The 14,585-nt window shown below is 37.5% G+C and overlaps 1 protein-coding gene across 4 annotated transcripts in view; it reads right to left on the reverse strand.

Annotated features, from left to right (window-relative positions):
* The window catches only part of LRRC28 (leucine rich repeat containing 28), a 128,917-nt gene that overhangs the window by 19,422 nt on the left and 94,910 nt on the right, over positions 1–14,585 (reverse strand). For all 4 annotated transcript variants that reach the window (XM_011957716.1, XM_011957743.1, XM_011957733.1 and 1 more), the window contains 2 exons: positions 9,431–9,533; positions 92–267 (listed from right to left, as the gene is read on the reverse strand). In XM_011957716.1, the coding sequence (XP_011813106.1) occupies positions 92–267; positions 9,431–9,533 (279 nt within the window). The remainder of the gene's footprint in view (positions 1–91; positions 268–9,430; positions 9,534–14,585) is intronic.

Below are 14,585 nucleotides of genomic sequence, written 5' to 3' on the forward strand. Positions count from 1 at the left end.
TTTTTTTAAAGATGAAAGCTCAAACAGGTGCACAAAGCACAATGTTCACTAAATAACACAGAATAATAAAAAAACCAGAAGTCCCACGTACCTTTCAGCAAGCTGTGGTAGGTATGATACAGACTTCTCATGGCCAATTCCTGCAGAGGGAGGACGTGATCATGCTCCGTCCCTATGGCCTTCACCTCGGCTGGGAGGAAAACGGTTCGCTGCCCTGATGAAAAGGAAAGCAGCTTCACCTCGGAAACTTGAATGGGAGCACCACAGCTGCAGAAAGACACACATTCACAGTATTATTAGCAATAAGGAGAAGAATACGGGTGCCAATAAAATGTGTTAATCAAAATATACATTTGAAAATGTATGAATTCTTTTAAAGTAGAATTGCCAGAATTCTTTTCAAAGTGAACAGATGCTATCCCGGGTTCCTTCATAAAACCTGGCCCAGAAATCTAAACTTATTAGTTGGAACTCAGCTAAATCATTGCTGAGGCCCAGTCACTTCCAGCAAGGAAGAACCTTAAAGGAACTTTCTTCCTAGGCTCTACATAATTTGCTTTGTAAATTCTACTTTTCCCCATTTTATTACCCTCTCTAAGTATGTGTGTTTTTGAAACTCTCAAAATTAAAAGAAAAAAAAAGTACCTTGTTGAGTAACAGCATCTTGGTTTAATAGAATTTTTGTGTAGAAAAACTTAAATCCACAAAGCAAATAGATTTTTAAATGGCAGAAGATAACTTTATTGGATCCTTCCATAAACTTGTGGAGAAAATATTCTTGGCATACTCAATAAGCCAAGTCATGCCCTATTCCCTGCAGCCACTTATAACCAGAAGGCAGAGATATCCTCGTCCCTAATGCTGCAATGTTACCGAAACTCACAAATCCAATCTCATTCTATTTCTTGTGTGAAACCATTGGGTAACCTAAGAGCCTCAATACTTTTCTTGTCTGATGACATATAGATGGCCAACAAACCTTGGCTCTGAAAACACAAAATAATATCACTAACCTTGACCAGATACAAGCAATGAAGCTTAGGGCACAGGACTGGAAGCCAGAAGCCCTTGATTCATTTATTTTTTAAAATTTTCTTCGTTTGTTCCTTCCCTCCATCAGAAAACATTTCCAGAGCACTTACTATATGCTAGTCAGTTAAGATACTTAAATTAAGAAAAACAAGAATGAACCCTTCCTTTGGGAGAAATCATTACAATTGTTCTAATGTGGGGGCAAAGAAGGGTTGACTGACTCTGTCCAGGGAATTAGGGGAAATTTTAAAGATAAGTCAGTATCTGACTTAATGTTCAACTCACCTGGAATAAATGGAAATGTGTAATGAGCATTCCAAGCAGAGGGAACAGCATGTGCAGCGGTACAGAAGCCTGAAAGAATATGGCTACATCTTGGTTTCAACAGTGCTGGAAACAGGGATGCAGGGTATGGATGGGTAGGGGGAGGAGGCCAGGAATATTAGCTGAAGTTAGATGGTTTTAATTCATGGGGAAGACTGTTAGGTGTGGTTTTTTTGTTTCTTTGTTTTGTTTTGTTTTTTACCAACTATCTGACCACAGTATGGTAGACAGGTAAGGGACTGATAAGTGGCAAAGAGGTAAAGAGAACCCAAATATAGAAGGAAACAGAAATGGGGAAGTCTTTAGGGTCTTGAAAATGACAGCTTGAGATAAACAGAAGAGGTATGGAGTATCATTATGGGTAAGAAGCCAGTGGCTTTTTAGTTCCCAAAGCAAAGAATTCTGAAATGCGATTTTGTTCACATAATCTTTTATACTAATCAAGATAGATTTAGAGAATTCCTTTTGTAATATTCCATACTATGGATGAACCACAGTTTATTAATTTATTTATTATGTTTATCCTGACTTCAATGTTTTCCCTCCTACTACACATACATCATCACAATAAATCTTACATACATTCCAATGCACAGATGTTTTTATTAGAGTAAAATCCCCAAACTGAGACCACTGGCCATGAAAAATGAACATTTTAAATGCCTGAGATCTTTCCAAAATGATTGTTAAGAAAGTATCCATTTCCCCACACCATCATCAGAAATGGATATTATCAGTCATTTTAGTTTTGGCTAGGCTGATTAATGGAAATGTCTCCTTGGTTACTAGTGAGTTTGATCACCTTTTGTTAGGTTTGCTGGCCACTTATATTTCTTCTGTAAACTGTCCATGTCCATCCCTTACCTAATTTTCTGTTGAATTAAAATATAACAATTTGTAGGAACTTCCATATTGGTGATAACAATCCTTTGTCATATACACTGAAATATTTATCAATAAAAATGTTTTTGTCTTTTAACTTTGCATATGGTTCCCTTTGTCAGCAGTCATTCTTTTCTGATGTGAAATCTATCCACTTATTTTCTTCACAGTATCTACATTTTTCTGAATTTCTTAAGAGGGTTATCCTAATTTGAAGACTGTGCATATATTATCCTAAAGTTTCTTCCAGTATGTTTATTGCATTTTTACGTGTAGATTTTTTTTTTTTTTTTTTTTTTTTTTTTTTTTTTAAGATGGAGTCTTGCTCTGTCACCTAGGCTGGAGTACAGTCCATGATCTCAACTCATTGTAACCTCTGCCCCCCAGGTTCAAGGGATTCTCCTGCCTCAGCCTCCCGAGTAGCTAGGATTACAGGCACCCACCACCACATCTGGTTAATGTTTGTATTTTTAGTAGAGACGGGGTTTCACCATGTTGGCCAGGCTGGTCTTGAACTTCTGACCTCAAGTGATCGGCCCGCCTCAGCCTCCTAAAGTGCTGGGATTACAAGTGTGAGCCACCATACCTGGCCTTTACAGGTAGATGTTTTATCTGTTTGTCTTACTTGGTTATATAATATAAAATAGGATATAGGTTTTTTTTTTCCAAACGGAAAAATAATTGGGGTAGCATTATTAAACAACACTATCATTTACCTCTGAATCGCACTGTTCTCTTTATCCTATTAAGTTCCCATATACCCTGGCATTGCTTTCTGGAGTCTTTAGTCTGTTTCAGTGATGCATTAATTTAATTCTGTGTCAGTTCTATATTGTTTTGATTACAATACTTTATAGAAGATTCTATCATTTGACAAGACTACCCTATTATTGTTCAATTTTTTTCTTGCAATTCTCACTTACCATTCAATTTGAACTTTACAATTATTTTATCTCTATTTTCCTAAAGCCTTCCAGAGATTTGGATTAGAATTAACATTGATTTCCATGTTAAGAGAGGTAATTTGATAATAAATTTCCTTATCTGCAAACATCGTATGTCTGTACTATCCACCTAGTGCTTTATATCCTATCCTTTAATAAAAATTTCACAAGTTTCTTCATATAGATTCTGTTCCTTTCTTGCGATATTTATTACTGGATATTTAAATGTGTGGTACAAATATAAATGACATTTTCTCCCTACCTTTGATTTCTAATTTATGAAGATACAAAAGCTGCTGATCTTTGTATGCTATCTTATATTTAGCCACCTTACTAAATTCTTTTATGTGTCTGAAAGATTTTTTTGGTAGCATATCTTGAGTTTTCTAGGTATTCAAGCATATCACCTATAAAGACCTTTCTGGGTTTTTTTTTCCCAGTATTTATAATTTCTATTTCCTTTTTATCCATCTTATTGCATTAGACAGATGGTAGTGGTGACAGTGGGCCCTCACTCCTCTCCTATTCCTGATTTTAATGGCCATAGTTTGAATACATCAACATTTAATATAAAAATTATTATATATGGCTACGGAATTTATCTAAAGTTTTTCTTAACATACCATGTTTGTTTTTCTTTAATATAATGTTGAATAAGTTATTGATATTTTAAGGTAACTTTAAAATATTTAAAACATTATTCAAACATATCATCATATAGAAAAGTACAGAAATCACAGTTGCTCTGTGATTTTCACAAGATGAACACACTAATCACCACCAAGGTCAAGAACAAGAACCTCAGAAGACCACCTTGGGTCCCACTGCTAAGCAAAACCCATACCCCAAAGGGAACCACTATTCCAAATTCTAACACTATAGTCTGGCTTGGCCTGTTTGAACAGCATGAAAGTTGCTGTGCCTGGTTTCTTTTGTCAACATTATACTTCTGGAATTCATCCATGTTGCTTTGTGTACTGTAGTTTATTTATTTTCATTGCTGTGTAGTAATGATGGACATTTGGGCTGTTCGTAGTGTGGAGTTACTACAAATCCTGTCTCCATAAAAATTGTGTATTTGGTACACATGAGCATATACATTTGTGAGGAACACACTTAAGATCAAAACTGGGCCTATTATAGTGAGGAGAGACAGACATTAATATATAATAGACTGAGAGGGGAGTGAGAGCTTTTTGACTTTTGATAGCACCCAAATAATGACCTTTTCTCCTTCAGAAACTATGCTGTGTCATCTACATGTGCATTCTTGTGGGAAGTGCTACAGATTTATCCTTCTCCTTTTTAGCAAAAAAGTTTTTCTTCAGCTTAAAAGTAAAAGGAAAGGGGAGAAGTGGATATGGAGATGGAAAGAAACTATGTCACCTAGAAAGAATAAACCTTGGCTTGGACAAAGAGTCTGTCATCTTGGCAGAGCTACTTAAGGCTAAGTTTTGTTCTGAGAATGTATTTATATAATTCTGAGTTGACTTTTTTCTTCAGCACTTATAAAATATAGTTGTATTGTTTTCTGGACTTCAAAGTTTCTGATGAGAAGTTAACAATCTTTTTGAATTACTCCTTTGTATGTAATGTTATTTCTTGGGTTGCTTTCGAAATTTTCTTTTTGTCTTTTGTTTTCATCAGCTTTGCCTATGCATGGTTTTCTTTGAATTTATACTGCTTAGGATTTGCTACGATTCTTGAAAATGTAAATTTGTTTTTCATCAAATTTGGGAAATTTTTAAACATTATTTCTTCAAACATGTTTGTTACTGATGTTACCTATTCTCTCCCTATTTTCCTTCTAGGATGCCAATTATACATGCACAAGACTCTTTTATATTGGCTGGCAAGTCCCTGATGCTGTGTTCATTTTTGTTTTCAATGTCTTTTCTATGTGTCCTTCAGATGGGATCAATTCTACTGATCTGTCTCTAGATCAGTGACATTTCCTCTGTTCCAACCATTCTGTCATGAAGTTCATTAAGTTAATTTTTTACTTCAGACACTGTTTTAAATTCTAGATTCAATTCCTTTTTTTTTAGTCTCGATTTTTCTGGCCTTTTCATTCATTAATCATTGCGAATAACTGTAACAGTTGCTTTGAAATCTCTGTGTGTCACTTCAACAATTTGGGTCATCTAAAGCTGGAGTCTCTGCTGGTCACCTTTCCTCTTGAAAATGGGTCACGTTTTCCTGATTCTTTACATGTCTTGTAATTTTGGAACGTTTCCTAGATACTGTGAAAGTTATATTGTAGAGACCCTGGGTTCTCTTATATTCTGCTAACACTTAAAAGTAATTAATATTTTTGTTTTAACAACAATTAACTTCATGGGTGTCAAACTGCAAATTCGGTCTCTTAAATGACAGTTTCAATCACACTTGAGTACTTTCATCTGCAGCCAGGCCACTTTGGTCCTGCTCCATGAAAGTGTGTTTCAGGTATCCGATACTGGGGGAAGGCAGCCCCTACATAAAAATGGACTACTTTTAGTATATTGGTTAAACTCAGAATACATTTCTCATACAAGCAACTCTATTACCCTCAGTGGTTATATTAATAAACTCTTAGAATAGTATTTAACCAATTTGGACACAAATCCAGTTATAATTGCTTATTTACACAATAAAAAGCAAAGCAGTGGCTTGGTTTTTTTTTCTTTTTTACATGATTAAACAACTGGAAAAAATCATCCTGTAGAGGATTACTTTTACCGTTAAGTTCTCCTCAGTAAGCACATGTGCCAATTACCATTCTCTAAAATTCTAACATGGGATGAACCTCTCTTTCTGGCTATAATGTAGAAAGAAAAGGACATTTACTCCTGTAATAACAAGAAAAACCCAGAAAAAAATGAAGATCATTCCTTTCCATGAGGCTAGCAAATAGGATAGATGCCATGAAGCTGTGATAGCCAGTCTCCAAGTGGGCCCTGAATGGTCCTCGCTCCTAGTGGTCACTCCCCTCCTACTGTGAATAGGGTTGACCTGTGTAATCAATGGGATTTAACAGAAACAACAGTGTGTAGCTTTGAAGCTAGGTCATAAAACACAGTTCCATGCTATACATTTCCATCGCTCTACCTCTCTTAGGCTATTTATTATTTGTATTACAGTTATTTTTGCATATCAAGATAAACATTTAAACTATATTTGTTTTTCCCACAATTTCTAGCACTGTGCTGATTTGCTAATGTTCACAAATTATTTGACAAATAAACACAGAATAAGGAGAAGATAACTTTGTTTGCATTTCCATGAATACCAAAGATAATTTTATGAGACTTCTGAGATTTCTTAAAACTGCAACACTTGCTATTTGCTGTTTTTATACCTGTTTATAAGTTTTATACCCCATTCTCTCTCTATTCTCCCTCCGAGATGTGAATCTGAGATAAATATATATATATCTCAGACTTTTCTTATATTGCCTCGCAAGTCCCTAAAGCTGTGTTCATTTTGCTCAGTTGTTGCTCTAATTCTTAGACCCTCAATCTGAAAAGGGTACTGCAATTGTTTCAGAGCTTGTACAGCACAGCAGAAGCTGTTATTATATCCCGGGCCTACATCTAGGCCAGATGCAACATATGATAGCAGTGAAGAACCAAGGGAGTTGATCTTTCAGGTCTCAGATTAAATATTACCTCCTTAAAGAGAACTAGTACCAAGTTTGTTACATTATTTAGGGTTTGCTTGACTCCCTGGCTAGATCAGAAGGTCCATGAGGGCAGGTACTGTGTTGCTTAGCTCATCACTGTATAGCCATTATCTCATACAGTGACCAGAGTAGTTGCTCAATAAATGTTCACTGAAGGAACAACTGGACCAAAATTCTTGTTCTGAATCAAGAAGGGCACTTTCTAGGCTTCAAATACATGTATGTCCTTTTACTAGATTTCCCCCAGGCCCTTGTGCTACTACCCTTTTCCCCTCCTTTCCTTTAGGCTGAGGCACGAAGCAACACTACTTTGAACTGGAACTGGGAAGTCCCTTTCCACATATCCAACAGATAAAAGAGGCAGAAGAAAGGAGACTCTTAATGCTGTTGTCAAAGCTTCAGCAGTTATCATCTATTAAAATTCTAAACACATTTTGCCATAGAAATATGTAAGTATAATTTAGGGGGTGCAAAATAGTCAGTGAGTCAATAGGCTCTTCAACGAGTTTGCTTAGGAAGGTAGTGGCCAGAGCCGTTTCTATGAAGAAAGCACTCTGAGGTCAGAGTTAAACTAACAGGCTAAAAAGGCCTTTAGATTATAGGCCATTTATAAGTAGGATTGCTTATTCCCTCAATACTACTATTACAAAACTGGTTGTTTGATACCTATATTGTTAATAATTTTCTTTCTCTATTACTACTAACAAAAGTTTGATAATAAAAAAAGTCGACTTCTACCTAATTTGTGTATTTTCCCCTAGTGTTTTGTTTTTCTAAAAAGATTTGGAGTTCTCATCAAATTTACTACCACTGCTACCAGACACCAAGTCAAAGATTTAAAAATATCTCTCTACTTAGCACAAACAGAACTTTCTAGTAGTCAATAACATCTATATCTAAACAACAAAGTGTAAGGCACTTTTTCTTTTTCTTTTTTTTTTTTTTTTTTTTTAAGACTGAGTCTCGCTCTGCCGCCCAGGCTGGAGTGCAGTGGCCGGATCTCAGCTCACTGCAAGCTCCGCTTCCCAAGTTTACGCCATTCTCCTGCCTCAGCCTCCCAAGTAGCTGGGACTACAGGCGCCCGCCACCTCGCCCAGCTGGTTTTTTGTATTTTTTAGCAGAGACAGGGTTTCACCGCGTTAGCCAGGCTGGTCTCGATCTCCTGACCTCATGATCCGCCCATCTCGGCCTCCCAAAGTGCTGGGATTACAGGCTTGAGCCACCGTGCCCGGCCCACTTTTTCTTAAATAAGAGCTACTCCTTAATTGTGGCAGAGATGCAGATTGCATTTCGGTTTGGTCGCTGAAGGTTTTGGTGTGGGAAAAAGTGCCTTCAGCTTTGGAGCTTGCTTGCATCATTCTATGTACCATGGTGACTACAGGCATTTTATTCACCACCTGGAAGAATTAGGCTATATTAATGATCCTTTAAGAACTCATTAGGATTAATGACTACATAGTATCACAGCTGTGACATAAGCAGCTGTAGAAAAATCACTGAGCTGAAAACACCAATTCTATTATCCTTGCTTCACAGAAAGTTCCAGAATACATCTCTCAGCTTGGAGTTCATCAGCCTATACAGGCACTGAACTCGTCTTGGGCTTTCCCAAGATAACAACTGCATAAGTTTTCCTAAAAGAACTGCTCCTAGGACTACCCCTGGGGCTATGCTATGCCAACGGGGGGAACGGCTGTCTTCTATGTATATATTTATTGTCATCCCTTTTCTTGCCAGAATTACACATAGCCTGTGCCAAGTCATGCAGGATGATGGGGACTAGAAGGGGAGAGTCAAACATGCTGATTAGATTGCCTCCGGGGTATTCACTTGGCTGCTGAAGTGGGGAAAGGAAGGTCAGTCACAAGTGGGTCCTGGTGGTTGAGTGGCCCCATCTTAATCCTTGGCCACTCAGGGAAACACTTTAGGGTGGTTCTGTGCCAGCACTGTAGAAGGAGAAGATGAAACCATCTTTCTAAAAGCCTGACTAAAAAGAAAAGATTATTGCTGCTCTGAAAATAAAAGCCCATTAACTGAAATATCTGTTTTGGTTGCTAGAATCATGATTTATTTTGAGGGACTATCTCAAATGTTGAGTTCTAAATATTTCCAACTGGTAACATCCTAGATACTAGGACTGTCACTGAAGTAAAATTGTCATTGCAATGGGCTTCGGAGAAAGAAAACCTTCTAAATTAATGCTGATTCCTCTACTTTCTGTGACTAGCACCACTGAGTTTATAATGGCACGTGTGGCAATGTATGTACATCAAACCATCACGTGTACAATTTAAATAATTACAATTTTATTTGCCAACTCTACTTCAATAAAGCTGGGGTATGTGGGGGGGAAATAAAGGTGCTTCTTTCCATAATAAAAAAAGGTATACATGGATTCATTTTTCTTTCAATTAGAAAATAACTTACTGATTGAACCCAGCAGGCAATATTCCAAACTGCCTGCCCGATACCCTTAGTTTCTAAGGAGACTTGGTTTAGCATATCAAGGGCAAAGACAAAATTGAACAGAAGTACCAAAAGTAGTTAATCTATTTTTTAGTTCAAAATGTGAAATTGGCCTTACCCACTGCACCCAATGACTTTATTGTACAGATAAGATGGCAAGCCTTTCAGGTGAATGTTGTTATCCACGTATACATATTGTAGTTCTCGAGATCGACCTAAATCTGGATTAGAAAGAAAAGTGCTGTAATTCCTATATACAGGCACCATTATAATGCGATATAAAATGTAATACATAATATTAGAAATACTCAAAAATTTCTATTCTGGAAGAAAACCATAAAAAGTGTTATATAAAGTAAGCTATGGCTCAGCCTAAACAAGCCTAATTCTGCCCCTTGATACAGATTCTTTGCTTGGCCAAACTTTAGTCAGGCTCCTAAACCTTCTTCTAGGTCCATGTGTGTACCTTGTAAAATCCAGTTTTAGCAAATAACTCTGCTAAGTCAGTTTAGCAAGAACCCCTCACTTGGGATATCTGATTGGGTTCCTCCATTCTCCCCCACCTCCTAGGTCTAATCACCCTGGCCTGTCTTTAGCAAGAATTCTACTTGGTCAGTCATCCCTTTTCTTGCCAGAACTACATATTGTCTCCTTATTCCTGACGTTTCCTCTGAGCAATTTTCCATCCACTGACCACCTTGCTCCTTGGCTGTAAATTCCTACTTGCCCATGTTATATTCAGAGCTGGCCCAATCTCTTTCCCCAACTACAAGACCCTGTTGCAGCGGTTGCTGTACCTAGGCTGATGGTCTCAAATAAAGTCTTCCATACTATGCTTTAACAAGTGCCACTGAATCACTTTTTCTTTGACACCTTATACAGAGATTTCCTGTGTCTCACCTCCCATGGGCAAAGGTGGATGGAGGAGAGGATTAGGGATCAGGCATTGGCTAGGCAGGAGTCTTAGGATCCAGGCAGATGTAGGAATAGAGAGAACTTCCCCGTGAGGAAGAAGTGAAGCAGAACCCAAACCCCAGTCCCGTGAGGTGGGACAGTGGCATAGACAAGACTTAAAGGCCAGAGAGCAGGGGTTGGAACAGGTATGAACCTGGAAAAGGAGGAAGTTGAGAAAGGGGGCCCCAAAAGAAAGGTCTACAACAGTAACAAGAATGTCAGAAAGAGGCAGATCTCAAGTATTTCCCAGAGGTAGCAGGGCAGTGAGAAGGCAAAGAGTGGAAGAGGATCCAGTGAGGAAATAAGGCTGAAAGTACAGATGGAGATTCCCAGCAAGTACAGGTGGTAGAGACACTTCTCAGATATCCAGGCCATCCCTTCCCATGTGCCTAGGAATGTGCAACTAGCTCTCCTCTCCACTTCTAAGCACTCACTGACTAGGGCTATTTGTCTTCATTGTCACAGAGGTACACAACAGAGTCCTCAGCAGTCTTGCTAGCCATCTACTCTTAAGAAAGAACATAATATAGCGGGGGTGGGAGGTGGTGGTGCTTATGCCTGTAATCCCAGCACCTTGGGAGGCCAAGGCAGGTGGATTGCTAGAGCCCAGGAGTTCAAGACCAGTCTGGGCCACATGGTGAAACCCTATCTCTACCAAAAAATACAAAAAAAATTAGCCAGGTATGGTGGCATGTGTCTCTGGTTTCAGCTGCTCGGGAAAGGTGAGAGGATTGTTTGAGCCTGGGAGGTTGAGGCTGCAATGAGCCAAGATCATTCCACTGCATCCAGCTTGTGCAATAGAGCCAGACCCTGACTAAAAATTTTAAAGAGAGAGAAAAAAGAAAGAACATAGTCTTTGAAAGGTGTTCTAGGGTTCTGCTTACGAAAACAGAAGATGGGCTGAAGGATAGCTCTTCCTCCTAATCTTTCTTTAGTTTAGGAAAGTCAAAGGCCCAGATAGCTACATTAGGAGGCTTTTAGATTCATTTACATTGCAAAAGAAAACCCATTTAACCATTAAGGACCTTTAGGCCTATGCTAGGCCTTGGAAATACAGCTATGAATACAGTATTAACCTATGTGGAAACAGGAAAAATGATAACTGTAATACAATACGATCACTTCTATTAGAGAAGCTGGTTGAAGGTCTTATGGTTTACAAATGGGTTCTGGATAATTTGTCCCAGAAAGCAGGAGGAGCGTAATATAAAGCTAAGGTAAGAAAGAGTTCCTGTGGGAGAGGGTAGGGTGGGTTAACATTACTTCCTGCTGGTCCTATTACAATCATCCTGCCCAGTTACAAAAATGAACCACAATTTCCCTCAAAAGGGTTACAACAATTTACACCCCCACCAGCCACGTATGAGAGCACCTGCTTCCTCATAGGAAGCAAAACGTCATGTTTTAAAATTTTTGCCATCCTTATAGGTAAGAAAAGGTATCTTGACATTGTTTTAACTTGCATTTTTCTACTTATGAGTTTGAACATTTCAAAACTATGTCTGAAGGGCATTTATATACATTTTGTAAATTGCCTGTTCAAATATTTTTCTCATTTTTTGATCAGGTTTTTGGTATTTCACCCCTTGTTTTTTATGAGTCCTTTATGTATCAGGGACATGAGTTCCACATCGGTGGTTTATGTTATAAATACTTTCTCTCAGTTTGTCAGCTGTCATTTAACTTAGTTAATGATGTATTTTTGTCATGCAAAATTCTGAAAAGTCTTCCAATTTCTCTTTTTTAAAAATCGCCTCCAGATTTTGAGTCGTAGTTAGAAAACCTCTTCCCTGTGACATCCAAGTTTAAGCAGAATTCACCCATATTTTCTTCTAGTGTTTATATGGTTTCATTTTTCTCTTCCCCCCTTTTTTTTTTAACAAATTGAGTCCTAATTCATTTGGAGCCTATTCTTATACATGGCATAACAAGTACAGCTAATAATTCCTTTTTTCAAATGGTGATTCAGCTGTCTCAGTGTCATTTATGAACTTTTTAGTCCATTGTTACTCCAGTACACCAAAAAGAAAAACAGTATCTCTAAGACTAGAAGATAAAAACAATTATAAAGTGTACATATTCCAGAAGAGAAAAACTGTGGTGCTAATTGAGCTGCAAATATGTAAAAAAATAAGAGACGAAACCCCAAAGATTTCACAAAAAAACTAGTAGAACTTATAAATGAATTCACTATAGCTACAGGATACATTTCAACATATAAAACTCATTGAATTTCCATATACAAATAACAACCAACCAGAGAAAGAAATCAAGAAAACAATCCCATTTTTGATAGTATTTTTAAAAAGTACCTAGAAATGAATGTAACTAAGGAGGTGAAAATGTAACTAAGGAGGTGAAAAGATACACTGAAAACTATAAAAAACTGATGGGAGAAAATTAATAATATACAAATAAATGGAGAGCTATCCAGTGTTCGTGGATAGGAAGAATTAATATTGTTAAAATATCCAAACTACCCAAAGCATTATACAGATTTAATATAATGTCTATCAAAATTCCAATGGCATTCTTCACAGAAATAGAAAAAAAATCCTAAAATTCATACGGAGCAATAAATAAAACAACAATAACAACAACAACAACAACAACAACAACAAAAAACCCAAATAGCCAAAGCAATACTGAGACAGAAAAATAAAACTGGAGGCATCTCACTTCCTGATTTAAAATTACTTTACAAAGCTATGGTAACAAAAACACTATGATGCTGGCATAAAAACAGAAACCTGGACCAATGGAACAGAACAGAGAGTCCAGAAATATATCCAAACATATATGGGTACCAAGAGGACATAACAGGGAACAGAAAGTGTCTTCAATAGATGGTGCTGGGAATGCTGGATTTCCACATGCAAAAGAATAAAATTGGACCCTTACACACAATACACAAAAATCAACTCAAAACTGATTAAGAAACCTAAATATAGAACCTGAAACCATAAAGCCCCTAGAATAAAACACAGGAGAAAAGCTCCCTGACACTGGCCTTGGCAATGATTTTTTCGATATCACACCAAAAGCTCAGGCTACAAAAACAAAAATAAAGGAGACTACATCAAATTAAAAAGCTTCTGCACAGCAAAGAAAACAATTAACAAAATGAAAAGGCAACCTACTCACTGGGAAAAAAAAAATAACTGCAAACCATGTAACTGATAAGAGGTTAATATCCAAAATTTACAAAGAACTCTTATAACTCAATAGCAGAAAAACAACTCGATTAAATAATGGGCAAAGCATCTAAACAGACATTTTTCCAAAGAACATATACAAAAGGCCAACAGGTATATGAAAAGGTGCTTAACATCACTAATAAAGGAAATGCAAAGTAAAACCACTATGAGATTATCACCTCACACCTATAAGGATGGCTATTATAAAAAAGATAAGAGGTAACAAATGTTGGTGAGGGTGTGGAGAAAAGGGAACCCTAGTAGGTGTTACTAGGACTGTAGATTGGTGCAGCCATTATGGAAAACAGTATGGAGGTTCCTAAAGACATTAAAAATAGAACTACCACATGATTCAACAATCCCTCTTCTGGGTATATATCCAAAGGAGATACAATCATCGCCTCATAAAGACATCTGCACTCCCATATTCACTGCAGCATTATTCACCACAGCCCAAGATATGGAAACACTGTAAATGCCCATTGATGAATGACCAGATAAAGAAATGTGGTATGTATACATAACGGAATATTTTTCAGCCTTAAAAAAGAGATTTATGCCACAACCTGGATGAATCTGGAAGACATTATATTAAGTGAAATAAGCCAGACACACATTATTGCACAATCTCACTTATATACAGAATATTTTTTAAAAAAAGAGCTCCACGCCTGTAATCCCAGCACTTTGGGAGGCCAAGTCGGGCACATCACGAGGTCAGGAGATGGAGACCATCCTGGCTAACACGGTGAAACCGTCTCTACTAAAAATACAAAAAAATTAGCCAGGCATGATGGCGGGTGCCTGTAGTCCCAGCTACTCCGGAGGCTGAGGCAAGAAAAGGGCGTGAACCCAGGAGGCAGAGCTTGCAGTGAGCCAAAATCGTACCACTGCACTCCAGCCTGGGCGACAGCGTGAGACTCCGTCTCAAAATAAATAAATAAAATGAAATAAAATGAAATAAAAAAGAGCTCAAGTACACAAGAAGACTGAAACAGGGGTTATCCTGTGGGAAGAAGGTAAGGATGGAAAATAGCAGACATGTAGGATGAACAAGTTCAGAGATCCTAATGTACAACATGAAGACTAAGGTTAATAAACTTGTACTGTATTACAGAATTT

This window comes from Colobus angolensis, unplaced genomic scaffold (genome assembly GCF_000951035.1).
Source record: "Colobus angolensis palliatus isolate OR3802 unplaced genomic scaffold, Cang.pa_1.0 Scaffold112, whole genome shotgun sequence".
NCBI classification, from domain to species: domain Eukaryota; kingdom Metazoa; phylum Chordata; class Mammalia; order Primates; family Cercopithecidae; genus Colobus; species Colobus angolensis.